General features: G+C 48.7%; 1 protein-coding gene across 4 annotated transcripts; it reads right to left on the bottom strand.

The window, feature by feature from the left end:
* Positions 1–1,835: 1,835 nt before the first annotated feature.
* Positions 1,836–17,481, bottom strand: SLC4A9 (solute carrier family 4, sodium bicarbonate cotransporter, member 9). 4 transcript variants are annotated; one of them, XM_011965045.1, is made up of 22 exons: positions 17,224–17,481; positions 16,711–16,949; positions 16,317–16,430; positions 15,824–15,879; positions 15,513–15,670; positions 15,152–15,239; positions 14,612–14,766; positions 14,128–14,244; positions 13,782–13,956; positions 13,495–13,628; positions 13,061–13,323; positions 12,106–12,164; positions 11,663–11,851; positions 11,420–11,533; positions 10,100–10,261; positions 9,784–9,962; positions 9,023–9,095; positions 5,792–5,860; positions 5,336–5,509; positions 4,570–4,725; positions 4,101–4,199; positions 1,836–2,203 (listed from the first exon to the last, which is right to left on the bottom strand). In XM_011965045.1, the coding sequence occupies exons 1-21, from the start codon at positions 17,451–17,453 to the stop codon at positions 4,146–4,148; spliced, it is 2,958 nt and encodes a 985-aa protein (XP_011820435.1). In that variant the 5' UTR covers positions 17,454–17,481; the 3' UTR covers positions 1,836–2,203; positions 4,101–4,145. The 4 variants fall into 4 exon arrangements, with proteins under 4 accessions (XP_011820435.1, XP_011820436.1, XP_011820437.1 ...); XM_011965046.1 differs by having other exon boundaries at positions 1,836–2,146; positions 16,711–16,871; XM_011965047.1 differs by having other exon boundaries at positions 1,836–2,146; positions 12,115–12,164; positions 13,782–13,923; positions 16,711–16,871.
* Between the last annotated feature and the right edge of the window lie 10,312 nt (positions 17,482–27,793).

Below are 27,793 nucleotides of genomic sequence, written 5' to 3'. Positions count from 1 at the left end.
AAAAAAAAAAAAAAAAAAAAAGAGAAATTAGAAAAACAGCAATAAACATAAAGAAAACAGAAAGAAGAAAATAAAGAGCAGAAATTAATGAAGTAGAGAAACATTCAGTAGAGAAGATCAACAAAGCCAAAAGTTAGTTATTTAAAAAGACTAATAAAATAGCCTTGCCGGGCGCAGTGGCTCACGCCTGTAATCCCAGCACTTTGGGAGGCCCAGGCAGGTGGATCATGAGGTCAGGAGTTCAAGACCAGCCTGGCCAACATAGTGAAACCCTGTCTCTACTAAAAAATACAAAAATTAGCCAGGCGTGGTGGTGGGCGCCTGTAGTCCCAGCTACTTGGGAGGCTGAGGGAGGAGAATGGTGTGAACCCGGGAGACAGAGCTTGCAGTGAGCCGTGATAGCATCACTGCACTCCAGCCTGAGCAACAGAGTGAGACTTCGTCTCAAAAATAAATAAATAAATAAATAAATAATAAAAATTTTAAAAATAAAATAGCCTAACTTGCAAGAGTAACCAAGAATCAAAAACAGAGAGAAATAAGAAAACCATAACTAAATATGCTACAGATATTAAGCAGGTAAGAGTTATAATAACTTTATGTCAATAAATATGAAAAATTAGATAAAATCAATAGATTCCCAGAAAAATACAATTCACCAAAGATGGCTGAAGAAGAAATAAAGAGCCTGAAAATTTAAAAATTTGAATCAACTTAAACTTTCCACAAAGCAACCTCTAGGCCCCAATGGCTTCACCAGTGAATTCTTTGAGTCAATAGAAAACTGGATAATTGAATTGTGGTAGAGTTATACACTGGAGTGCTACCTAGCAATGAAAACAAACTACAGCTACATGCATCAACATGATTTTTGTTTGTTTGTTTGTTTTTGAGACAGTCTTGTTCTGTTGCCCAGGCTAGAGTGTACAGTGGCGTGATCTTGGCTCACTGCAACCTCTGTCTCCCGGTTCAAGCTATTCTCCTGCCTCAGCCTCCCAAGTAGCTGGGATCACAGGCATGTGCCACCATGCCAGGCTAATTTTTATATTTTTAGTAGAGACGAGGTTTTGCCATGTTGGCCAGGCTGGTCTGAAACTCCTGACCTCAAGTGATCCACCCACCTCGGCCTCCCAAAGTGCTGGGATTACAGGTGTGAGCCACCATGCCCAGCCCAAGATTTTTTTTTTCTTGCTTTTTTTTTGAGATAGAGTCTCACTATGTTGCCCAGGCTGGAATGCAGTGGTGCAATCTTGGCTCACTGCAACCTATGCCTCCCCAGTTCAAGTGATTCTTCTGCCTCAGCTTCCTCAGTAGCTGAGATTACAGGTGCGTGCCACCACACCTAATTAATTTTTGTATTTTTAGTAGAGATGGGGTGTTACCGTGTTGGTCAGGCTGGTCTTGAACTCCTGATCTCGTGATCCAGGAGTGAGCCACTGTGCCCGGCTTTTCTTGTTTCTTTTTTTTTTCTTTTTTTTTTTTTTTAATTTGAGACAGGTTCTTCCTCTGTTCCCAAGTCTGGAGTGCAGTGGCATGATCATGGCTCACTGCAGCCTCGACCTCCTGGGCTCAAGTGATCCTTCAGGCTCAAGTGATCGATCCTCCTGCCTCAACCTCCTGAGTAGCTGGGACCACAGGCATGCACCACCACACCTAGCTAATTTTTTTTGTTTTGTGTGTGTGTGGAAACAAGGTTTCACTCTGTTGTTCAAGCTGCTCTGGAACTCCTGGGCTCAAGCAATCCTCCCACCTCAGCCTCCCAAAGTGCTAGGACTACAGCGATGTGCCACCACACCCAGCCAAAAATTATTTTTATATGTGTAAAAAGCTATTTCAAACTGACAAATATTTATTCTGGAAAGACTGTTTTTTTCTTTTTGCAAGTTGAAAAGAGTTCCCTGATGGCCCTTAGATTCTGTAAAAGAGAATCTGGGAGGACAGAAAGTTCAAAATGTGAAGCACTTCGTGGCTCAGGACCTTTTAATGAGTAGAGAGTGAATGGGGCCTGATCCGTCCCTCTGGCTCACCAGCCTTTCCTAAATGCACAGCAAACATGCTTGCTTCCTGCCACTCTCCACCCTCAGGTCAGGAGGTAACTGAGGTCTTGGCAGCTGCCCTTCAGTCCTTCCCCAAGCCGACTGAGCATCTGGAAGTTAAGCCAAAGGCCAAAAGTGTCCTGACTTCCTGAATAAGCACCTGTGAACTAAGAGAAGACATGGTGAGGCCAAAGCAAGTGCTCAGGGGACATACTACTGCAAAGAACAGAGCAAAAAGAATGATAAGAGATAAGGAGCGCCCAGGAGATCTTGTTCAGGGCCAGCCAGTGAATTCCCCTTTCTCTCTCCAGTCCCCCAAATTTCCCATTGCAAGTGTCAGAGGCTCTTAGGTGCTTCTTTTTGTTTGAGGTGGAGTTTCGCTCATGTTGCCCAGGCCTGAGTGCAATGGTGCAATCTCGGCTCACTGCAACCTCTGCCTCCCGGGTTCAGGCAATCCTCGTCTCCAATAGCTGAGATTACAGGTGTCCGCCACCATGCCCACCTAATTTTTGTATTTTTAGTAGAGACAGGGTTTCACCATGTTGGCCAGGCTGATCTCGAACTCCTGACCTCAACTGATTCATCTGCCTCGGCCTCCCAAAGTGCCGGAATTACAGGCGTGAGCCACCGCACCCGGCCTGGCTCTTAGGCTCTTGGGCTTGGAGAAGCATGAAGATGAGGGTGTTCTATGGCCCAAAAGAGAGATTTTTGTTTTTGATTTTTTTTTTTTTTTTTTTTTGAGACGGAGTCTCACTCTGTCGCCCAGGCTGGAGTGCAGTGGCACAATCTTGGCTCACTGCAACCTCTGAAACTCCACCTCCCGGGTTCAAGCGATTCTCCTGCCTCAGCCTCTTACGGGCATGCACCACCACACCCAGCTAATTTTAGTATTTTTAGTAAAGACGGAGTTTCACTATGTTGGCCAGGCTGGTCTCAAACTCCTGAACTCAGGTGATCTACCCACCTCTGCCTCCCAAAGTGCTGGGATTACAGGTGTGAACCACTGTACCCGGCTCCAAAAGAGAGTTCAGCTTTTTAAGGGCAACCAGTTCCAGGCTTTTGTACATGCTGTGGCCTTGCTTAGAATATTTTCCTTCCATCTAGTCCTGGCTTGCTCCTTTAAAACGTTTTTTTTTAGACACAGGATCTCACTATGTTGCCCAGGCTGGAGTGCAGTGGCTATTCACAGTCGTGATTATTGCACACTACAGCTTAAAGTCCTGGACTCTTGACTCAGCCTCCCTAGTAGCTGGGACTACAATTGTGTGCTGCTGTGCCCAGCTGCCTGGCTAGCTTCTATTCATTATTTGGATTTCAAATTATGGACCATTTCCTCGTAGAAATGGAACACCCACCACCCAACCACCACCACCCCACCTTCACCAACTCTCACCACTCCACCTTACTGTTCTCTAAGAAGAGGTTAGAAGCCCTGCTCCCATGCCATGCCCTGTTCTTCCCTTATCAGCACTATCCCACTCTAACAGTTGTCTGTTTATTTGTCTACTTTCCCACTGGGATTTAAGTTTCCTGAGGTCAGGGACCATGACTGTCTTACTATCTCTACCACCACGATACTACATGACAGGTACTCAGAAAATGCTTGATATATGGATGAATAAAATAAAGGAATGGCAGAGAGGACAAGTGATAGAGATCTCCTCCACAAGTCTAGAGTGTGGTTCTCAGCAGCCTAAGAGAGGAGCCTTCCAAGCAAGGGAAAGGAACACTAGGCTTTCTCCTCCCTTCCTCTCCTTCCCACTCCTTCCCATTCTTTTGCCAGGGCACCGCCCCTCACAACATCCATCTCCACTTCTCATTTGGTGTGAGTTTGAGCTCTCTCTACTGACCAAACTTCAGAACCACAGGGAGCCAAGCCTAGGCACCCTTGCCAGTTATTCTTCGCTAGGAAGAGACCCTTCTATACCCCAGCACCCCCAGTCTAGGATTCCTAAGGGACTGGAGTAAGGAGAAAACAGGGCTGGTCAACACACTGGAGAGTTCCAAGTTCTAAGCCCACACCTCCCATCCTCAACATCAGGAGCACTTCCCTCACATCCTCACCTCATGCTGTTTCCTGGGGTCTCCACTCCCAGACTCCTACTCCAGCTAATTCACAGAAATGTTGATTTCTGGAGCCTTTGGCTGATACATCAGCTCTGACTGTGGAAGACAGATCCCAAGATGGATTGAGAATAGATAGAAAGACAGATAGTGAGAGACAACATAGAGGAAGGGACCCACTGACCGGATATAAACCCACAGTGAGACAAAACAAAGATCAGAGTTGAGAAAGACAGCCCACTTGAGCTGAAGCCTCAGCCCTTTCCACCCACATCAAGGGCCCCTGTCCTATGAAGAAAGATTTCCTTCACCCCTTCGGTCTGCCTATGTGTCCCTACACAGCTAAGGGAAGTGACTGTTGATCAGATCTGCAGGCTTAATGGAGATATTATTTAGGGACAGCTCCTGGACAAGAACGCTCTCCCAAACCCCGACACACTCTCCTGAGAGGACCCAGCCTGGAGCTCACATCTTCACTGTCACTTCCACTGAACGAGTGTTCTGGCTCCAGCCCCTTCTCAGGGATGCTTCTCTCCTCCTCTGGCATCAGCTCATCCAGCCAGAGGAGTTCCTGTGGTGAGAAGACCCTCTCCAGGGCCTTTCGGACCCCCACAAGGCCCAACAACTGCAGGAATAGAAACATGGCCCAGGCCTGTCAGCAACATCAGTAGGAACATTAATAATAACACTTCTTGAGCACTTCCTATGTGCTAGGCATTGTATATCAGTTTCACTGAATGCTAGCACATTCCTATGAGGTAGAATAATTATTCCCATCGTACAGAGAAGGAAACTGAGACCCCGAGTGATTAGTTACTTCCCAGAGGTCACACATCTGGGATATAGTAAGCAGATTGGTTCTACTGCGAAGCCTATGACTCTTAACTTCCTCAATAAGAACAAGGCCAGAAGCCACCTATGTTATCACCTCACTGAGTAATAAAAGTGTCACCATTTCCTCTACCAAGACCTTAGATTTCTTCTGGGTTTTATGTTCTTACCTGTGGCTGATCACTCCAAAGAGGTTAGGAAAAGTGGTGAATCAGGTATCCCAGGACTAGCCCATACATAGGTATCACTCTGCCATCTTTTTCTTTGTCTTAGGATTCCCAACCAGGGAGAGCCACAGCGAGTGAGAGGGGAGATTCTTCCTCTCGTGGAGGCCTTGGCCACCCTTCCAGGCTCAGAGTCTCCCAAGACCCTCCAGGACACAGCCCAACCCTGCCTCAGGTTACCATGAGGGGGAAGATGATGGCTGCAGGGGTAGACTTGATTATCCAAAGTAGCCCCAGACAGACAAGCTGGATGGCTGTGAAGAGATGGACCCTGGTCAGAGGCACATGCCTCAAGAGTAGCAGGTCTGGCTGGTGTTTTGCTGGCATCAACAACAGCTTCACTCTCTTAGTGAACTAGGGGAACGAGAGGAAGAGAAAAGCAGGGCACTTAGGTAGCCTGACAGGAGGGTGTTACTGATAGCTATCGTAGCCCAGCACTGGGAGCAGGCGGGAAGCATGGCAGCTGAGTCCCTGAGCCCAGGAGAGACAGAAAAAAGAGAGTAAGAGGGGAATTATCAAGTGTAGACAGGAGATGCCAGCAGAAAAGAAAAAAGGAGTGGGGTTGCTAGGTAATTTTGTTCTTGTTTCTCTTTTTATTCTTTTTTTCCTTTTGTTAGGTGATTTTAATGGGCTCACCTGAATGCTGCTAAGTGCTGCCACCCCCATATACAGGAAGATGCCATAGAGCACAGGCATTGGGATGAACTGGTAGAAAGAAGCAGAGAGTTAGCAAAGTTTACCTCTGCCGACCTCCCAGATGCCCCAGGATGCCTAGATGTCCTAGATCCCTCTAGCATCTAGTATCTAGGTCTGCCCAGGCCTTGCCTTTCCTTTCACATTTTTCTTTTTTTTTTTTTTTTTTTTTTTGAGACGGAGTCTCCCTCTGTCGCCCAGGCTGGAGTGCAGTGGCTGGATCTCAGCTCACTGCAAGCTCCGCCTCCCGGGTTTACGCCATTCTCCTGCCTCAGCCTCCCGAGTGGCTGGGACTATAGGCGCCCACTACCTCGCCCAGCTAGTTTTTTATATTTTTTAGTAGAGACGGGGTTTCACCGTATTAGCCAGGATGGTCTCGATCTCCTGACCTCGTGATCCACCCGTCTCGGCCTCCCAAAGTGCTGGGATTACAGGCTTGAGCCACCGCGCCCGGCCCCTTTCACACTTTTCATGCCTGATCTGATTGAATCCTCAAATCAATCAGATGAAGTAAATGTTATTATTGCCTCATTTTACAGATTGGGAAATTGAATTTCAGAGGAACTAAGTAACTTTGTCCATTACTTGACCTACCACTCCAATCTTATCTATCACATTTCCCTCTGTTCTTTATGCACCCACTATACTAACTGCTTTTCCTTCCCTCAACATGCCCAAGTTTGTGCCTACCCCTTGCAAAGCCTTTTACTTTGCTATTCCCTCCACCTAAAATGCTCTTCCTCCAGACTTTCTCATGACCAGTTTATTCTTATTACTCATGCCTCATCTCATGACACCCTGAAAGGTCTTCATTGACTTTTTAACTTCAGGCCCAATCTAAAGTAGCCCCTGGCACTCTTAATCATCTTATCTTCTTCTATTTTTCATAGAAGTTATCACTATCTAAAGTTATCCTACTTTCTTTTTTTAATTTTTTTCTTTTTTTTTTTTTTTTTTTGAGATGGAGTTTTGCTCTTTCACCCAGGCTGAAGTGAAGTGGCTTGATCTCAGCTCACTGCAACCTCTACCCACCAGGCTCAAGTGATTTTCATACCTCAGCCTCCCACGTAGCTGGGATTATAGGCACCTGCCACCACGCCCGGTTAACTTTTATATTTTTAGTAGAGACAGGGTTTTGCCATGTTGGCCAGGCTAGTCTCGAACTCCTGACCTCAGGTGATCCACCCGCCTCGGCCTCCCAAAGTGCTGGGAGCCACCATGCCTGGCCTCCTGTTTTAACTTTTAAAAATCTTTCTCCGGCCGGGTGCGGTGGCTCACACCTGTAATCCCAGTACTTTGGGAGGCCAAGGTGGGCGGATCACGAGGTCAGGAGATCAAAACCATCCTGGCGAACACGGTGAAACCCCATCTCTACTAAAAATACAAAAAAATTAGCCGGGCGTGGTGGTGGGCGCCTGTAGTCCCAGCTTCTAGGGAGGCTGAGGCCGGAGAATGGCGTGAACCTGGGAGGCGGCGGAGCTTGCAGTGAGCCGAGATCGTGCCACTGCACTCCAGCCTGGGCGACAGAGCGAGACTCTGTCTCCAAAAAAAAAAAAAAAAAAAAAAAAAAAAAAAACCTTTCTCCTTTCACCAGATTGCAAGGTTGGAAAAATGATTTCTTTTGACTACCATTATATCCCCAGTACCTAGAACAGTGCTTGGTATATGGGTTTTTGTTTGTTTTTGTTTCGGGTTTTCTGTTTTTTGGGTTTTTTTGTTTGTTTGTTTTCTTTTGTTTTTTGAGACAAGATCTCACTCTGCCCAGGCTGGAGTACAGTGTCACAAACCTGGCTCATTGCAGTCTAGACCTCCTGGGCTCAGTGATGCTCCCACCTTAGCCTCCCAAGTAGCTGGGACTACAGGTTGCACACCACCACGCCCAGCTAACTTTTGTGTTTTTTGTAGAGATGGGATTTCGCCATGTTGCACAGGCTGGTCTCAAACTCCTGAGCTCAAGCAATCCACCCACCTCGGCCTCCCAAAGTACTGGGATTACAGGTGTGAGCCACCACACCCAGCCTAGCATATGGTTTATGCTCTGTAAATGTCTGTGAATGAGAGTCACCCAGTTAGTAAGTGGCTGATCCAGTCCATCTGGCTCTTTCCGTACTCTACTCTCACCCAGCTTCCATGACCTTTCCCTTCCCTAACCTCTTGTCATCCTGCCAGTGACTCTTGTCTGACTTTCTCCACACCCTCCTTGACTGCTTTGCTGTCTTGGCTTGTTGAGCCTTTCTGCTATTACTTGTTACTTAATTTTTGCTCGTGTGTGTGTTGCTGGTAGGGGCTTAGTTCCATATTTCTTTTCAATATTCCACCGACCCCTACTTCTCCCACGTGCCTAGCAGTCTCGCATATGGCAAATATTCTATATACCTCTGGTGAAGGAGAAGTGAAGGTTTTTTGCCTCAGAGTTTTTCTGGGGTCCCTTTTTTTTTTTTTTCTTTTTTTCTTTTTTTTTTTTTTGAGACAGTCTTGCTCTTGTCATCCAGTGATCACCACTCACTGCACTCTCAAATGCCTGGGCTCAAGTGATCCTTCCACCTCAGGCACACACCACCATGCCCAGCTACCTTTTTTATTTTTTGTAGAGACAGGGTCTCCTTATGTTGCCCAAGTAGGTCTCAAACTTCTGCACTCAAGTGATCCTCCCACCTCAGCCTCCCAAAGTGCTGGAATTACAGGCATGAGCCACCGCACCTGGCCTGATCATACTCTTAGTCTGATCTTACTCTTAGTCTTACCTGATCATACTCTTAGTCTCAGGTTTGTTGATCTTTGTATGATCTTACCTGATCATACTCTTAGTCTCAGGTTTGTTGGGAGGCTACGGCAAGGGTAGCACTTAGACCCTAGGGGATGGTGGTGGCACACCCACACCTTGCTCCACTGGGTAAAAAGCCCATTGGATAAGAGTTTGGGTTCTCAGACAGATCTGAAAAACTGGCTCTTTTGATGGGCTCTTGCAAGTTACTTTGCCTCTTTAACCTTCGGCTGCCTCATCTGTAAGGTACATATTCCTTTCAGGGTTAATGTGAGGATTAAATGAGACCATGTATGGAGAATACTTAACAGAGCACCTGGCACACTGTAAGTGTTCAACTAGTGTCAGTTCTTGCTGTGCTCCTATTATTACTGCACTGACCCTGATCCTGGCTTGTATAACAAAGGTACCTTGAGCACAGGTGCCAGGAAGATGGAGGCTCCTGTAAGGATGAACACCACCAGGCCTGTCAGCCTCTGCTCCCTGTGGGGAGAGGGAAGAGTTAGGTGAGGTCTGGGAGAGTCCCTGGGGTACCCAGACTGGAGATCCTGGCTGAACACCAGTACAGACCCTAGCAGCAAGAGGAAACTAGAGGAATACCCCAGTAGGTCACCTGGAGGGATGAGCCCTTAGCTTGATGTGAAAAATTGGTGGAGAGGAAGGGGCAGAGCACTTCAAGGTGAGAGCCCCAGACCTCTCCATCAATTCAAGTTCATAGTTGCTCCTCATTTTTATTTTGATGGAAAATTAGCAATGTTTACACTGCCATAAAGACTTACATTTCACAATTTATAAAGTTGATTTCATATACTTTAGATACTTAGACTGTGTTTCCAACGGTTCCAAAATTGTTTTTATGATGGATTCCTTTGTAACTTCTACATTGAGTGAGGATTATTAGGTGGCACCTGACCCTCCACTTCAGCCCTGGCTGCCTCTACCTTTGCATTGATGATGCTCCTCTTGAGGGCCCTCCTAGTCCCCATGGCTGAGAGAAGAGAGGGGAAGATCTGACTTACCCATCTCAGAGCCCAGAACTCACTCATTGTGCCACTGCAGTGCTTGTAGGACACCAGTTTAGAATTAAAGCTGCCCAAATAACTCTGCCATGTTCCCCATTGCCCTACCTTGCAGCCCACCTCTTACTCCGCTTCCTAAATACTGCCCTCACCTGATACCCAGGAAGTTGCGGAGCTCCCCAGGGGCACAGGCTCTGCTCTCTCTCCGAAGACTGTCCATGTGAGCCAGGGAGATGACAGTGGCTGAGACATACCAAGGCAGTCCAAGCACTGATGTGAGTAGCATCAGCACAGCCACACAGAAGAGGTCCAGGTGGAAGCCAGCTCCCTTCTGCAGGTAGTGGTGGGGGCAATGAGGATGAAGCTAGCCCAGGCCCTGGCCCTCTGTCCCCTGAGGTAGGATGGGGGAGTGTAGACTACCCTGGAGCTTCTGTCCCTTGGTCTAGGGCCTTGCCCAGCAGTCCTTACCTGCAGTCTGTATTCCACGCGGTTGAGGATGACCGCTGTGATCTGTTGGTCCATGAAGATGAGGATAGACAGCAGCAGGGCAGGCAGGGCAGCTGCCACACTCCACCACCACGGGTTGGTTCCAAAAGGTGACACCAGCCAGCCACGCCCAGGGAGTGTGGGCTGGGGGAGGGCATTTCATGGACAGGTTGGAGAGGGTCTCCCAAGAGCATCTCACCTGCACACCTCAACCTTGGCATTCTTCCACAACCTGCTCCCACCCCAAGACACTAGATGCTAGTGGGGTGTGTGTGCACAGCTGGTTCAAAGCATCCCAGTGCCTTAAAAGACAGCAGATGGAAGGAGACCAGCCCTGAGGTCAGGCTGGAACCAGGGGCTCTGGACTTTGGTTCAGGGTCCCTCCCTCCCTGGAAGAGAAGGAGGTGGCAGATGTGGCCTGCACACACTTCTTGATGTACAGAGCCCTGCTCCCTAGAGATCCCTCTTCCCCTATCCTGGGTGGGGCAACTCAGGCTCAGACCTGCCTTGATCTGAGGCAGGGACAGGGCTGGGTGTGTCTGCGTCAGCTCTGATTACAAGCATATGTGTAGGGGAGGGGGCCCCAGTTGCTGCCCCAGTTGGAGTCCTCCCTGCTCTCCTGTCTTGGAGGAATTTGGAGAGGAGGTCTCCAAATGCACAGGCAAAGTCTAGAAATCAGTGCTAAGCCTTGTCTACACACTGTCATGCCCTGGAAAGGGAGTTCCAGCTTTCCTGGATCAGAGTAGGCAATAAGGGGTACAAAGAAGAGAGTGAGGAGTAGTGGGGTGGGCAGGGCCATGCCAAGGGTGGGGCAGTCCCATAACAATAATAGCTAACATTTATTGAGGACTTGGTATGTGCCAGGCATGTGGTAAGTGCTTTCCATTGTGATCTTCTGTAAACTCAAAACAATCTATGGAATAGGAACTATTGTCATTTTATTATTTCCATTTTATAGATGAAGAAATTGAGGCTTAGAAATGTGCATTAACTTGCCTGATGCATAGCTGGGAAGTGGAAGAACTGGAACTCAAACCCAGGGCTGGCTGATCAGAACCCATTCTCTTAACCCATACCCTATAATAATAGCTACCGTGTATTCTCTGTACTCACATGTCTGCTGCAGTACTTCACTGAATCCTCACGACAACCCTGTGAGGCCGTTATTATTACTATCTCTAGTTTATGAGTGAAGAAAGAAGCTTAGAGAAGAGAAGTGTGGGAATTATGCATTTTCCTTTCCCATGGTCTGCTGGCCCTGCTTTCCCCTATGGCCCCCCAACCCTATTCCCTGGCTCTCACCTTGAACTCTCTGGGCACCGTGAGCTTTGGTGTGGCTAGGCCCAGGAAAGCATCAAGGCCACAGCCCAGCAGGATGGCCAGGACTGAGGAGAAGTCGCTGAGCCCTTTGCGCACCTGGCACACAGTGGACACTCAGTCAGGTCCAGACCTGCCATCCCTCTTTTTCCATACCACTTCCCACTTACAGATAGGACCCAAAGCTTAGAGTCAGGCCTCTCCCACAAAAAGAAAGGTGACACTCACCACAGAGGGGAAGAAGCGGCTGGTCTTTACACACTTGAGGGCCATAGCAAAGAAGAAAGAAGTAAGGAAGAGGAGAAGGGAGAAGAAGGCAATGTCTGGGACTGTATGACAGCCAGGGCCACGAGGCTGGCCTCCCTGCTGGGTACACTCAGGTGGCGGCAGCAAGGATGCATTGATCAGGCCTAGGTCCTGTACACAGGAGGGTTGAGGTGGGGTTACAGGCAATGGAGTAAATGTCCTGCTCTCCCAGACCCACTTCAAAGGAGGAGGGACCCACAGAGATACCAAAGGCCCAGGATGGGAAGTTCCCAGCTGTAGGAAATGGCTAAGCCACACTCACCTATGAAGGTTTCCTTAACCTATGGGTAGGAAGAGCTAGGAACCACCGACTGCCTTGGTCTCCACCCTTTCCTTCCTAGAACCTCCCAGGAGCAGTCCCTCACCATGCTTACGATGTCGTCTCTGTCTTTTGGCCTTGTCCTTATCCACTGAGAGTCATTTCCTGGGAAGCAGAGAATAATTCAGATGTATGTTCCCTCCCCTGGGAGCCTTCTCCAGCCCCATAAAATTCTAATCTGATGGGTCCAGCTGAACCAGAGTTCTTAATTGTGACTCATCTGTCTGCTGACTCTATCACTACCAAGTGTGTACTGCTCAGGACATTGTCTCATGCCCTCATCCTCTCAAATTCTCTACCCACCTGCATCCCGTGTACCAAGCACTGGACCTGGCCACAGCAAATGCTCCGCAAATGTTGACAGAATAAAGAAGTATACAAATCTGTGTGCTTCCACCAGGGCTAGAACTGGTCTTGTTCATGCCTAGCACTGATAGAAGAACATGTAGAGAGGCCATTTCTTCCCAGTCCTGGTGTTGCCTTCCACGTGGAGGGATATATGCAAGTGTAATACTCTAAGCCTCTCTCCACCTGGCCGGCCACTCTCACCCAGAAGAGCAGTGATATATTTGATTGGTGATTTCAGGAAATGAAGCTGGGCATACCTGGCCCTGCCCCTTTCTCTCCCCTCACTCGAGTATAAGCTGCCTGTTTGATGTATGTGTTTAGCTCTGCTTCCCTGGGGCAAGATAGTCTCAAACCAGTGCTTCCATGACTGGTGGGTAAGTCTATTCAATTTTGGCTTCATTATTAGGAAGCCCATTCACCCATAGATATAACCCATGTTCCTCTATCAGTGTTGTTAGAAAGGAAGACGATATTGGGCCTTCTGTTGTCTTACTTCTCAATTGACTCAGAACCAGAGTGGAAATAGTACTGCCAGTTATTGGGTAAGTATGCAGCATTTTTCTGAACTTAACCAGGGGGATAGTAAGGGTGCAACCCCTCCCCTTCCCTACATCCTTCTTCACCTGACCAAGGTCTCTGTTTCCCTTACCCACCTCCTGGGCCTGGGTATTGGCAGAGGCACCCGTAGGTAGAGGACCCAGGCTTCTGGATAGGATAGGTATGGGTCAAGTTCAGCATTTTGCCCACAGCATCGTAGATGAAGATGAGGCTGATGAGGGCACAGAAACCTTCCTCAGTGAAGCGGGTGAAGTAGCGCACCAGAACACTGGCCTCTGTGGCCACCAGCACCAGGCAAAAGGTAGCCACCCAGATGCCCACCCATAGGCGGAAGGGCAGGTAGTCCAGGCTGTAATCTCTGTGGGGATGAGAGACAGGAAGGTTTAGCAGGGCTGTCTGCTTCCCACTAAACCCAGGTCAGGTATCCCTCAACCCAAACAGATGGCTCCCACCCTCTCCTATTCACCCAGCCAGGAGCAGACTGACCATGGCACTAGTGAGGATCTGGTGATGGGGGTAGCTCTCCTACCTGCTGAAAGAGAAGAGCAGGCGCTCAAAGACCAGCACCGGCCCAGTGCTGCTCAGGATGGTGAGGGGCTGGCCTGCCATCAGGCAGAAGGCAGCTCCTGCCACTGCTGTGCCCAGGAAACTTTCCAGCACTCCCTGAAAGCCAACAGGGGCTCAGCAGAGGACCCTGAAGTCCTCAGGACAGGAGCCCAAGCTTTGGGAGAGCCTCCTTAACTTACCCATAGTCCCAGGGGAAGGGAAGGACTAGGAGACACCAAGGCTTGTGCCTGCCCCCTGGGCCCTACCCACCTGGGCACCATCAGTGGCATCTCCCAGCAGACCCCCGAAAGTGATGGCATTAGTGACAGTGGCCAGGTAAATGTAGAGTACCGCCGAGAAGCATTGGAGATGCAGCGCGTCCAAGAAATCGCTGGGGTACCATGGGGCCTTCCTGCGCACGTCCTGGATAAGGCCCCCAAACAGCCTCCCGCCCGAGGGTCGTCAGTGATCCAGGTTTTCACACTCCACACCCACATCCCCGCTACTTTCCCTGTGGCCGGGTGAGCCCCTCCCACAGTGAGCACACACCTCAGTTTCCCTGTGACTCCTCCCCTCCCCAGGTCACCTACCCTTGCTTCCTCCCAGCTCGCCTCACCTGCCAGTCCGCTGCAACTCCTGGCTGGGTGCGTGCAGCCCATGGCGGTGCCTGTCCTCAGCCGAGGTCAGGCGCGGGCCGGAGGGACCTCTGATCTCCCGCTGTTGCGAGGGAAGCCTGAGGAGGAGGGGAACCCGAGGTTGGCTAAGGATCTCCAACCGGTCCGGACTCGGCCCAGAGCTGGTGGCGCCCTGCCCCCTGGCGGCTGCTCTTGTCTCTGCTGGCGAGGGGACCATGGTGACACAGGGGCCTCAAGAAGGTCCAGGTCATATTGCGACCTGTAGAAAGCCAGGCTCGGGCAGGGAAGGTTTTGTTCAGGTCTCTTAGCGAGAGAAGTCCAGCAGAACTCCGAGTTAGGTCTGCCTGCCTCCAAATCCAAAGATAGGTCCCTATCTCTTTCCTGGGACCTCACCCCCCGTCAACAATGGAATCAGACCCAGGGCCTATGGGCAGGAATCTGTATGGGATGATAGCTCCCAGCTACCTTTTGTGCTGAGATGGCAGACATTTGGGCGGGGGAATCCGGGCTGTTGGGTCCCACCGACCCGGGGGAAGCACTGTCACCTCCTCTAGGAACGCATCCAGGGCTGCCAGAAGGTCATGAAGGTTGCTGGCCCGACGAACTGACCACTGGAATTGCTGAGGATGGGGACACAGAATGGGTGGTAAGTGCAAATCTGGTCTCTTACATGCATTTTCATAGTGTCAAAACTAGACACAAGTCACAGAGGCAGACAAGTCATTCACACATTCCTTTATGCATGCATTAATTCATTCATTCAGTGGGTATCTATTGAATGCCTATAGTGTGCCAGCACTCAGTCAGTAATGGGGCTGCACTAGGAGACAAGGAAACTTCAGTCTCATTGCTCACTCTGCCTCATTGCTGTACTTAGGCACACATACAGAGTCCACACACTCACACAAACCCATGCATGCATGCATGTGTGCACATACACACAGGCATGTGCGCGTGAGTGCGTGCGCACGTGCGCGCGCACACACACACACCTGCTTAGCTCACCGGGTCACTGAGGAGGACAGCTGCTGCCCGTCCCATCTCATGGTAGCCCTTTCCCAGCATAGGGGGGCCCAGGAGAAGGCAGAAAAACCTGAGGAAGGAACCAGGCCCCAGAGATTCACAGGCTGCTTTCCCACAGGGCAGCCCTGGCCTCTGATGCTCAGCTCTGACCTATCAGCTCCCATAAACACACTCATTTGCACAGCTACCATGCAGTTCTGACCCCTACTCTCTCCCCAGACCCCTGAGCACCATCCTCCCCACAGCCTTAGAGAATCAGACTGAGACCCTCCTTCCCCTCCCCAGTAAAGACACTTCTGGGCTCTGGGATCCCAGACTCCCACTCACTCCCAAGTAGCCTTACCTGCTTGGGAGGGACACCTCAGTAAGGGACCCCAGTACCACAGGATCCCGCAGTCGAACAAAGGCTCCCAGTGGCTGTGCCAGGAAGCCCAGCTCCCCTGCCAGCACAGTCCCTGCCTCGGCTCCTGGAGGCAGCTTCTGTCTCAGGGGGTTCTGATACTGGATGGGGGTTCAAGGAGACACAGAGTATGAAAGGTTATTTGGGGAGGATAAGATCTCAACTGATGAGAAATCCAGTGGAGAGTAGACTTTTGTTAATTTCTAACCCCTCTCCCAGCCACTGGAAAGGGACCCCAAGGAAGGGCCACAAACCTGTTCCCTCAGGGGGGCTTCCTCATTGTCAGAAGCCTTTCTTGGATGAGTAGAGCCTACAAAACAGGATTATGCAGTGATTAAGACCACAGGCTTTGGGGTGGATCCACCAGGATTCCCTAATTACTTTTGCCACTGACAAGCTGTAAGAATTAGAGTACACCCTTCTCCACTCTGAGCTTCAGTTTTTTCATCACTAAAATGGGGATAATTGTGGTACTATTTACAGGGTGGTTGTGAAGATCAAATGAAATACTGCGTGTAAAGCTCTTGGCATAGTGCCTGCCAAGTATATCTCTTCACAGAGCTCTCTTACGATTCTAGCCCCCTGAATCTTCTCCCCACAACATTACCACAAGTTTCCTCTTGATCATGAATCCTGGCTTGGAGCCTGAACTAAGCCTGGGCTACTTCTAGCCCTGGAAGGTGCAGGGGAGATCTGAGACCCTGCCACACCAGGGTCTTGGTCCTGGGCCCAGGGAGGGGCTCTCACCCCAGCAGGGCCTGGTGCCTGTGGTCTGGTTGTAATGCTGGGGTCTTTGCAGCAGCAAGGCCTGCAGCTGCCCTCTCAGCTCTGGGCTCAGCGACTCCACCCTGGTCACCTGCTCTGGAGAATGGATTGGGGGTTATCTCCTTCCTGAGAGTTCCCTGCCCCACACTCTTCCCCTTCTCCCTCTGCCCAGACCCCTTTCCCTTCTGGGAGTCTCCGAATGCCAGGGCCAATGAACTTGCTCCTCCACCCTGCTTTTCCATGTCCACCTGTGACAAGGGTAGGCAATCCTAGGAGGGGTAGAGGTGGGCTCTGGAAGATTCCAAGACTTTGGAGGGGAAATCCTGGGGAAAAGGCATGGCTACCCAGGCCCTTCCTGCAAAGGCTCCCAGCCTACCCACAAGCTCCAGGAGGCTCTGAGCTGGGCAGTCCAGCAGTACAAGGCCCTCGGCCAGCAGGCTGCGGAGCTTCTGGAGGCTGGGCAGTGCCAGGGTGGGCACATGAGGGGCACTCCACCGGCCTGCAGCCACCTCCAACTTCTCCTCAAACAGTACCCACCTGTGATGAAGGTGGGTAGAGGTAGACAGTGTTATTGGGGGCATTTCTCCCATGTCCAGGAGCAGAGATGCAGAGGAGCTAGGGAAGGCAAGGCAATGAGGGTATCCTGGGCCCAGTGGTGTGAAGTGTTCCCCCCACCCCTGGCAGTCACCCTTCATCTTGGGTCTTGGGGATCTCAAAGCTAGACTGCAGAAGAGGCTGGGCATCATGGAAGGTAAGACCCTGAAATAAGGGAACACAGCTGGGAAAATCCTAATTTGGGGCAGCCCCACAAGAAGCACTGGGGGGCATATAGGAGGCTCCAGCTGGGGAAGGGGAAGGATCCCACAGAACTGGCCTGCATCCAACTTACCTGCCTGTCTCTCTCCACTCCAGTGCCTGGGGCCAGCCCAGCAGCTCATTCAGCTGAATGAAGAGCAGAGGGTCTTTGCGTACTCCCAGTTCCTTGCTCTCTGTGTCTGAGGGGCCATCAGGGCTGGGGCCGGTGCCAGGGCCAGGGTTGCTGTCCAGCTCCCCTGAAGGAATATTTCTAGGAGCACTGGAGGCTTCAAACTCCTCCTGGCCTGGCAGCTTCATTTCCATGAGGCTTGCACAGAATCTCGGAACCAGTACCGTCTGAGGTTCTGAAGCCAGGGGCCCTCTGACTGGCTGCATTTATAATGCATCCCCCACTGCAGCACAACACAAACAGAACAAGGCCTGCTGACTCCAGAGCCTACCGGTCACCTACTCTCCTACTTGCTTCCCCCACCCACTGCTGGCATAAGAGTATTTGTAAGACCAGCCTGGCCTTTCCCAGACTCTCCAGAAATGCCCAACCTGGGGCCAAAATGTGTATGTGCATTTCCTGTGTTATCAGGTCTGATCCCACTGTGTTTTGTGTAAAGAAACAGGAGTAAATGATTGGCCTGGGCCTGAGGACTTGGTACCTCCAGATTTTGCTGCCCCCTCACTTGTATCAAATATAAACACCAAACACCCAGGACTGTTTTGGGTGTCACCAACACACCCCTGGGGCCACAGATACACCCATTTGGACAAACAGGGACCTAATAAATAATTGAGTCTATGGAAGCCAGACAGGGTAAGGGAGATAGCAGGCAGAGGCCCTGCCCATTAAATGGGATAATAATGGAAGACCTAGTGCCTGAGTCTTAAATTCTTTTTTTTTTTTTTTTCCTTTTTTTTTTTTTTTTTTTTTTTTTTTTTTTTTTTTTTTTTTGAGACAGGGTCTCTCTCTCTCACCCAGTCTGGAGTGTAGTGGCACAATCACAGCTCACTGCACCTTTGACCTCCTAGGCTCAAGTGATCCTCCCACCTCAGCCTCCAAGGTAGTTGGGGCTACAGGTGCACGCCACCACACCCAGCTAATAAGTCTTTTATTTTATTTTTGAGATGGCGTCTCCCTATGTCGCCTGGCCTGGAGTGCAGTGGTGTGATCTCAGCTCACTGCAACCTTCACCTCTCGGGTTCAAGTGATTCTCCCACCTCAGCTTCCCAAGTAGCTGGGATTACAGACATGTGCAACCACACCTGGCTGATTTTTATATTTTTAGTAGAGACAGGGTTTCACCATGTTGGCCAGGCTGGTCTCAAAAACTCCTGACCTCAGGTGATGCACCCGCCTTGGCCTCCCAAAGTGCTGGGATTACAAGTGTAACCCACTGTGCCTGGCTGCCCAGCTAATGAGTCTTAAATTCTTTTGTCCAACAACACCTTGAAATTCCCCAATTTAGTGTCCCTGGGATCTGCCCTTGTAACTCAGCCTTCCAGTGAGGATGGAGAGAAGCCCACTAGGGGGTGTGAGTGAAGGAGTTCCCGGAGCTAAATGAGCAAAGGAAAATGTGGTCCATTATTAGCATATCCTGTTGACTCTATCTTCAAAATATACCCATAATCCAACCACAGCTCCCCACCTCCAGCACTGCTACCCTGATCCAAACAACCATCATTTCTCACCTGAATTATTTCAGTAGCTTTCTAATCTCTTGCAATAACCCCCCTGCTTCCACTCTTCCTCCCTTGCCCAAAGTCCATCCTCCACACCATACATGTCCTTTCAAAAGGCAGTTGAGCCACATTACTCTTCAGTTCAGTACTCACCCAACACATTCCCATTACTCGAAGAAGAAGAAGAAGAGGAAGGGGGGGAGGGGGAAGGGGAAGGGGAAGAAGAAGGTGAAGAAGAAGAAGAAGGTGAAGAAGAAGAAGAGGAAGAGGAGGAGGAGGAAGAAGAAGAAGAAAGAAGAAGAAGAAGAAAGAAGAAGAAGAAGAAGGAGAAGGAGGAGGAGAAGGAGGAGGAGGAGAAGGAGGAGGAGGAGAAGGGGAGGAGGAGGAGGAGGAGAAAGAGGAGGAGGAGGAGAAGAGGAGGAGGAGGAGAAGAGGAGAAAAGAAGAGGAAGAGGAGGAGGAAGAGGATGAGGAGGAAGAGGAAGAAAGAAGGAAGAAGAAGAGGAAGGAGAGGGAGAGGGAGAAGACGAAGAAGAAGAAGAAGACGACGAAGAAGACAAAGACGACGAAGAAGAAGACGACGACGACGACGAAGAAGACGAAGAAGATGAAGAAGACGAAGACGAAGAAGAAGAAGAAGAAGAAGAAGCAGAAGAAGCAGAAGAAGCAGAAGCAGAAGCAGAAGCAGCAGCTCCTTGTCATGGCCTGCAAGATTCATACCGTGGCCCCAGCCCACCTCTCTGACGGCATCTCACACCAGCCTCCCCTCGCTCACTCCTTTCTAACCACACTGGCCTTAGTCTGTTCTGCAAAACCTGTTCCTGCCTGAGGGTCTTTGCAGGATCTATTTTCTCTGTAAGGAAAGCCTTTCCCCCATATCCTCACATGACAGTCTGTGACCTAGGTCTCATCTCAGACGTTAGCTACTCGCGGAAACCTTCCTTTTCCATCCTATCCTAAGTTTCTCTCTTGGGTCACTCTCCATCACATTTCTCTGTTTTATTTTGCTCCTAGCAGTTACCACTACTAGTAACTGCCTCATTTATGTATTTGTTTATCATTTATTGCCTGACTGTCCACGCACACGCACGCTGAAATGCACAGTCCGTGGAGCAGGTATCTGTCTTGGCTGCGGAGCCTAGAGCGGCGCCTGGCACGTAGTGGCTCTCAATAAATATTTATTCAATCAGAGAGCATACAAAGGGCGGAGCTGAGAAAAGAGCCGCGCTTCTCCTGGAGGCCACACGAGGGCGCTGCTCCCCACAGACCAGATTGCTAGGGCCGCTTCCTTAGGCTCAGTGGCTGCGGACCTGCCGGGGCGCGGAGATAGAGATGCCGAGATGGCAGGGAGGGATCCTATATCCTCATTCTTGCCCTGGCCCACCGCGGAATGGCCCGGAGGGATGGGGGCTTGGGGAAGCACAACAGGATGGGGAAGGGAGGGCCAATCAGGCTCATCTGAATGTAGGTCAGCCACACCCACATATTGAGTATCAAGAATCCCCTGAGAAAGGGGACCCAGGCCAGCCCTCCCCAGAGCCTCACGTCTGGTCCAAGGAGGTCCCAGGGCAGGAATTAGAAGAATGTGTCACTATATTTCCAATTGGGGAGGGGTGCTGAGTCTGAATGAGAAGGTGGTTTCACTGCCAGGAGGAATAGAAACTGGCCTAGGGCCTGAATGGGTCTTGAACCCCTGTGACCACTCCCTTCAAGAATGTGCCCGACATTAAGGACAAGTGACTCAAAGGAGCCTGAGGGGGATGGGAGCAAGGATTTGGCGTACCTCCCCCACATGCACATACACACATGTTCCCTTCCCACCCAACTCCTGCCAAAGTTCAGAGTGTCTATCCTTGCCCTTTCTGTGGCCCCAATTACCCTGGCTCCCAGTGCTGCCTGGAGTAGTGGGCCACCATGCCTCCACCCTCTCCAGGTCTCACTTCCACCTGTGGACCTGAGTGCCCTGAGCTGGGTAGGCCGGTGAGGGTTGGCCCGTGGGCACCAGTGGTCTCCCAGACAGGGCCCAGGGAAGGTGTGCTGTGTGGGTGAGCAGTGCTATGTGGGTGAGCAGCCCTGTGTGTGGCCGCTGTAAAAAACCCTGGCCTAGGAGTTCAAAGACTAGTTCTCACCCTGGCTTAGTCACAGACTTATTGGATGTCTTTGAGTAAGACCCTTCCCTTCTCCAAGGCTCCATTTTCTTACATGTAAGTGGAGACAGTTGGGGTAGATTATTTCCAAGGTTCAAAGCATACTTTCATGCAGTACACTGTATCTTAAGGGAGAGGAAGTGGTCTCGGGAATAGGATGCTTGGCTTGCTCACTTTCGGCAAGCGGAGAAGAGGTTTATCTTTGCTGAACCTAAATTTTCTTTCTTTCTTCCTTTCTTTTTTTGACACAGGGTCTTACTCTGCCATCCAGACTGGCATTCAGTAGCAATGATAGCTCACTGCAACCTCAAACTTCTGGGCTCAAGTGACACTCCTGCCTCAGCCTCCTAAGTAGCTGGGACTACAGGCACGTGCCACCAAGTCTGGCTAACTTAAATATTTTGTAGAGGGAGGGGCTCATATGTTGCCCAGCTAGTCTCCAACTCCTGGGTTTAAGCAATGGCTTCCCATAGTGCTAGGATTACAGGCATGAGCCTCCATGTCCAGCCCCTTACAAGGTTTTCAACACTTTAAAAAAACAAAACAAAGAAATGTTACTGGCTGGCCACGGTGGCTCACACCTGTAATCCCAGCACTTCGGGAGGCTGATGTAGGCCGGTCACCTGAGCTCAGGAGGTTGAAACCACCCTGAGCAACATGGCAAAACTCCATCTCTACAAAAAATACAGAAAACTAGCTGGGCATGGTTGCACACGCATGTGCTAATAGCTACTCGGGAGGTTGTGGTGGGAGGATCGCTTAAGCCCAAGAGAGGCTGCGGCTGCAGTGAGCCCAGATGGTGCCACTATACTCCAGCCTGGGCAGCAGAGTGAGACCCTGTCTCAAAACAAAACAAGACAAAAACAAACTTATTGTTTAACTCATTTAAAAATAATATATAAATTAATATAAATTAAAATATTTATTAATGTGAGTCTAATTATAGATTCACAAGAAATTGCAAATCTCCAGCTTTCATCCAGCTTCCTCTGGTGGTAACTTCTTTCATGACAGTAGTACAATATCAAAACCAGAAAAATGACATAGGTACTATATTATTAAATAGACTATAAGCCTTAATCAGATTGCATCAATTTCTGTATGCACTCATTTGTGTATGTGTGTAGTTTTATGAAATTTTATCACATTTATAGGTTTACTTACAACAAGCTGGGCAAATTGTACAGTTTCCTTAAGCCCAATTTATAAAACTAGGGTGTTAATACTAACTTCCTCAGAGGAGTGTTATGAGAATTAAGAGATAATGTGTATAAAGTGCGTAGAAGCTGGACACAGTGGTTCATGCCTGTAATCCCAGCACTCTGGGAGGCTGAGGTGGTGGATCACGTGAGGTCAGGAGTTTGAGACCAGCCTGGCCAACATGGTGAAACCCCGTCGCTACTAAAAATACAAAAATTGGCCGGGCGCAGTGGTGGGTGTCTGTAATCCCAGCTACTCGGGAGACTGAGGCAGGAAAATCGCTTGAACCCAGGAGTCGGAGTCTGCAGTGAGCCGAGATTGTGCCATTGCACTCCACCCAGGGCAACAGAGCGAGACTCCGTCTGTCTAAAAAAAAAAAAAAGAGAGAGACATAAATAACAAGTAAATATTTAAAGAATGGGCTGGGTAAGGTGGCTCATGCCTATAATTCTAGCACTTTGTGGAGAATTATTTGCGGCCAGGAGTTTGAGACCAGCCTGAGCAACATAGCCAGACCCCATCTCTACAAAAAAAAAAAAAAAAATTTTTTTTTTAGGTTAGGCATGGTGGCATGTGCCTGTAGTCCCAACTACTCAGGAGGCTGAGGCAAGAGAGTTGCTTGAGCCCAGGAGTTCGAGGCTGCAATGAGCTGTCATCACACACCCTATACTCCAGCCTAGGCAATGGAGTGAAACCCCAACTCCGAAACAAAATGAAAATGAAGAATGACTAGAGAGCCCCATAATTAAATCAAATTGAAAGGGAAAGAAATTGTCTGCTGGGCGTGGTGGCTCACACCTGTAATCCCAGCACTTTGGGAGGCCGAGGAAGGAGGATCACTTGAGTTCAGGAGTTGGAGACCAGCCCAGACAATATAGTGATATGTCATCTCTACTAAAAATAAAAAAAATTAACTGGGCATGATAGTGCACCTGTAGTCCCAGCTACTTGGGAAGCTAAGGTGGGACAATCACTTGAGCGTGGGAGGTCAAGGCTGCAGTAGGCTGTGGTCACGCCACTGCACCCCAGCCTGGGTGACAGAGCAAGATCCTGTCTTAAAAAAAAAAAAAAAAAATCCTCAAAATGCTAGGCTAAGGATAACAACTGCAACTGAGTCTCAAAACTTAACTGTGAGCTTCCTGGCAGTTGAAACAAAAAAAGAACATAGAGTTCCACAACTGTTATTATCTAATAATAAAAGGAAGTACCTATACCAGATAGCCATGACAGTCAAGACTGCATTACCAGAGGAATTTGTTACATGGGACCTTATATGGAATAGTATCTGGAAGAGCACTTTTACAAGGGATATATAGAAAAGCTTTTTGTTGTTGTTGTTGTTGTTCTTTTAGACACAGTCTTGCTCTGTAGCCCAGGTGGAAGTACAGTGACACGATCATGGCTCACAGCAGCCTCAACTTCCACCTCCTGAGCTTAAGCAATCCTCCTACCTCAGCGGAGTTGGGACTTTTGTCTTTTTTGTAGAGGCAGGGTCCCACTATGTTGCCTAGGCTGGTCTTGAACTCCTGGGTTCAAGTGATCCTCCCACTTCGGCCTCCCAAATTATTGAGATTATAGACATGAGCCACCACACCCAGCCATAGAAAGACTTTTCATGTGAATATCTCTTGTGTCGGTGGTTCTCAATTCTTTCAGAATCAATATTTCCTTTTTTTATGACAAATAATATTGTTAACATCCCTTTGCCATCCTGAAATGAAGTTTAAAGATAATATTCTGTCTGCACATTTACTCTAAAGAAATTAATAATGGCTGGGTGTGATGGTTCACACCTTTAATCCCAACAAGTTGGGAGGCCAAGGTGGGAGGATTGCTTGAGCCCAGGAATTTCAGACCAGCCTAGGCAAAATAGTGAGACCCTATCTCTACAAAAAATTAAAAATTAGCTGAGTGTCGTGATGCATGCCTGTAGTCCTAGCTACTTAGGAGGCTGAGGCAGGAGGATCGCTTGAACCCAGGAGGCTGAGGCTGCAGTGAGCCATGATGGTGCTACTGCGTCCCAGCCTGAGCAACAGAGCAAGACACTCTCTCTACAAAATAATAAAAATACTCTAATTAATATAAAAGAGAAAATGATTTTTAAAATAACATTATTTCAATTGGCAAATGCCTGCTCACAACTACTCAGAAATCTGAATGAAGTAGCCCATTGATTACAATCACACAGACTTCCCTTGAATGTCACAACTATAAATACTGACTGATAACAGGTGCGTTGTATTGGTAGCTCAGATATCACCAAAATGAACAATTCACACTAATTTCATTCCTGGAAGTCATTGCAAAAACTCTTGTTATATTTTTGTGTAAATTAGAGATGATTCTAGGCTCAAGTTATTATAACCAAGATTTGTACCGATATGTGTCTGGTAGGACACTCAAAAGCAGGTAATTTCCTGACCCCTTTTTCTCCCAAATGCCTGAGGACTCCTCAATCAGTAACAACTAAATTCCTGAAATGTCCCCTAGGGGGCAGTACCTCCTTCTTTGCAAACCATTGTCTTAGACCAACCCTTAGTTATAAAAAACGAGCAAATGGATAATGTGAAATTGTTAAACTGCAGACCTGCAACTGCCTTTCTAAGAGTAACCGAACTTGTACATTCCTGGTACAGAATGTGATGTGACCGCATTCCAAGGTTAAGCACCGGAAAAGTTAACAAGTTAACAGGAGCTCTGACCTATTTATATAGGGCTTTTCATTTTGCCAAGCACTTCAGAGATGCTATCTCCTTCAGTTGTCACAAGAACCGCCTAAGTAGATTGTTATTCTCCCCACTTATAGACAAAGAAGCTGAGACACAGAGAGAAAGGTTATCATGCCCTGTAAATCAGGCACTGTCGATTGTTATAGAATTGTCTCCCCGAGTTTTTTGTTTTTTGTTTTTTGTTTTTTTTTTTTTGAGACGAAGTCTCGCTTTGTCGCCCAGCCTGGAGTACAGTGGTGCCATCACAGCTCCTCCACCTGCCGGGTTCAAGTGATTCTCCTGCCTCAGCCTCCTAAGTAGCTGGGATAACAGGCGCCCGCCACCACGCTTGATTAATTTTTTTTTTTTTTGAGACGGAGTCTCACTCTGTCACCCAGGCTGGGGTGCAGTGGTCGGATCTCAGCTCACTGCAAGCTCCGCCTCCTGGGTTTATGCCATTCTCCTGCCTCAGCCTCCCGAGTAGCTGGGACTGCAGGTGCCCGCCACCTCACCCGGCTAGTTTTTTGTATTTTTTAGTAGAGACGGGGTTTCACCGTGTTAGCCAGGATGGTCTCGATCTCCTGACCTCGTGATCCACCCGTCTTGGCCTCCCAAAGTGCTTGGCTAATTTTTGTACTAAAAAATAGAGCCCAGGTTTTGCCATGTTGACCAGGCTGGTCTTGAACTCCTGACCTCAGGTGATGTGCCCACCTCGGCCTCCCAAAGTGCTGGGATTACAGGCATGAGCCACTGTGCCCAGCCTCCTCAAGTCTTTTGACAGCAACATGACAGCAAACATTCATGATGAACATTACTGGCTGGCACCTGAATGCATGGTAATTGTTTCAAGTTCTCATTTTTCACTTGAGGAATCTGAGGCTTGAAGAGAGAGATGGGTTGTGTAATGAGGGAGGAATCACTTCCTCTCTGTGCTGGCCAACACAGAGGGGATGGCTGTAGGGGCAAAGTCCTTGGTCTGGAGATGTTAATCATTTGAAGTCACAAAAATGGGCCCAGAAATAGAGAAGGATGGTTTGGGATCCAGCACATTATAAATATTCCTTCCTCAGCATCTTCTGGAGATGATAGGGATTCCTAAAGTCCCCTCACCTCCAAAAGCCTCTCCCTATCTCATCCATTCCTATCCTTCATCCTATTCAAATGGATCCTAGCCCCAAAAAATCAGACAGCAGAGCTTGTTCATCCCTGAATAGGCATGAAGCACGCTACTTTCAGGTGCCCAGCCAGCATGAAGAGGTACACGGGGACTCCAAAGGGCAGGTCTGAGTTCTAATCGAATCCAGCTGTATGCCCAAACTGCTTGATTCACTGTCTCAGATGGGGTGAGAGAAGCCAGCCTGGGCCAAGGAGCAATGACCCCTCATCCTGACTTTCCAAGTTTGGGTAACTCTGGGCTCATGGTCAGACCCACCCTCAATGGCGGTGCCCTTCTTTACCCCTCTCCCCAACCCAGCAGAGCTCAAGGGCTGTGCAGGACTCACTTCTTGTCAGAGGGGAATGAGAAGGCAGCTGAATCCTCTCCTACAGCGGGCACAGCTTCCCTCTGACCTCTGAGCCTGAGTTGCTTTTTTGGGTTGAGGTTTCCAAAACTCTGGGTGGCCTTGCAGATCTAGCATCTCTTTGATAAGTATGGTCAGCTCCCAGAAAGGAACACTTCATCTCTGAGGATGGCTAGCTCATGATAAACCAACATTTTATTCAAATTCCCACTTAAAAAGAAAAAGGAAAGAAAGCAAGAAAAAATTTGGTCATAATAACAGCTGTCATTGAGTAAGTACCTACTATGTGCAAGGCATATTCTGCTTTATACACATGATATGACTGAATCATCACAAAAGCCCTATAATAATAACTACTATTATTGTCCCCACTTTTCAGATGAGCAAACTGTAGGTAAGAGAAATTGAATAACATGTTCAAAGAAAAAAAAAGAACCAAAATTTGAATCCCCAAGTATCTTACTCCCAAGACTGTATCCATTTCATTAGCTGCCCTGCTGTCCTTACCTAATCCTCCTTCCAGCCTAGTGAGCCAGAGATCCTTATCATTATCCCTCAAGACAGATGAAGGACCGAACCTCAGTAAAACCATCCACAGAAGCATAGAGACAGCAGCTGTCGTTTCATCCATTTGAGTGTTGAGCTCAGGAGAGCACAAGCCCAAGTGAACGAGGGGGTTTCAAACTGAGGCTGAGATACTCACTAGCTGGGTGACCTTGGGATGTTACCTTTTTAAGCTTCAATCCTTTAAAATGCAGATGATGATAACAGTGTCTAGTTTGGGGGATGTTGTGAGGATCAAGCAAGATAATGCATGTGCAGTGTTGAGTACAGGGAAATTGTCATTACTGAAAGCTTCTCTGCCTCAGAGGTTCAGATTTTTTTTCAGATGTTTGGCATGTTATCCTGATGAATCATGTAGACCAGTGCTTCTGAACAGGGCTGATGTCAGAATTACCGGCCTAAAGTACACATGTTCGGGCCCCACCCAGGAGATTTTTATTTAAGCAGACTGGGGTAGAGGGGTAGAGCCTATGGCTCTTTATCTTTAATAAACTCCCACAGCTGGGCACTATGACACATGCCTATAGTCCCAGCACTTTGGGAGGCTGAAGTGGGAGGATCATTTGAGCCCAGAAGTTCAAGGCTACAGTGATTTAAGATCGAACCACTGCTCTCTGGCCTTTGCAACAGAGTGAGATCCTGTCTCAAAAAAAGTAGTAGTAGTAGTAATAATAATAATAATAATAATAATTCCCAGGTAATTCCGATGCACAGCCAGGTTTTTGTATAGAAATCTCGACCACAGTGGAGAAGGAACTCTGGTTTCTCTTCAAGTCTCCTTCTCTCCTTTCTTGTCACCACTAGCACCCCTGTCTTTTTTTTTTTTTTTTTTTT

This window comes from Mandrillus leucophaeus, unplaced genomic scaffold (assembly GCF_000951045.1).
Source record: "Mandrillus leucophaeus isolate KB7577 unplaced genomic scaffold, Mleu.le_1.0 Scaffold714, whole genome shotgun sequence".
Classification (NCBI taxonomy): domain Eukaryota; kingdom Metazoa; phylum Chordata; class Mammalia; order Primates; family Cercopithecidae; genus Mandrillus; species Mandrillus leucophaeus.
Note: the sequence above shows the minus strand (reverse complement) of the source record. Positions and strands in the feature narration are given on the sequence as shown.

Excerpts from the sequence above, each read along its gene's own strand:
- SLC4A9 (XM_011965045.1), bottom strand. The coding sequence starts at position 17,453 with ATGGAAATGAAGCTGCCAGGCCAGGAGGAGTTTGAAGCCTCCAGTGCT. Across the intron at positions 11,534-11,662 it reads GCCGCTTCTTCCCCTCTGTG|GTGCGCAAAGGGCTCAGCGA; the intron begins GTGAGTGTCACC and ends ACTGTGTGCCAG. Across the intron at positions 4,726-5,335 it reads CCATCATCTTCCCCCTCATG|TTGTTGGGCCTTGTGGGGGT; the intron begins GTAACCTGAGGC and ends CTATTCCTGCAG.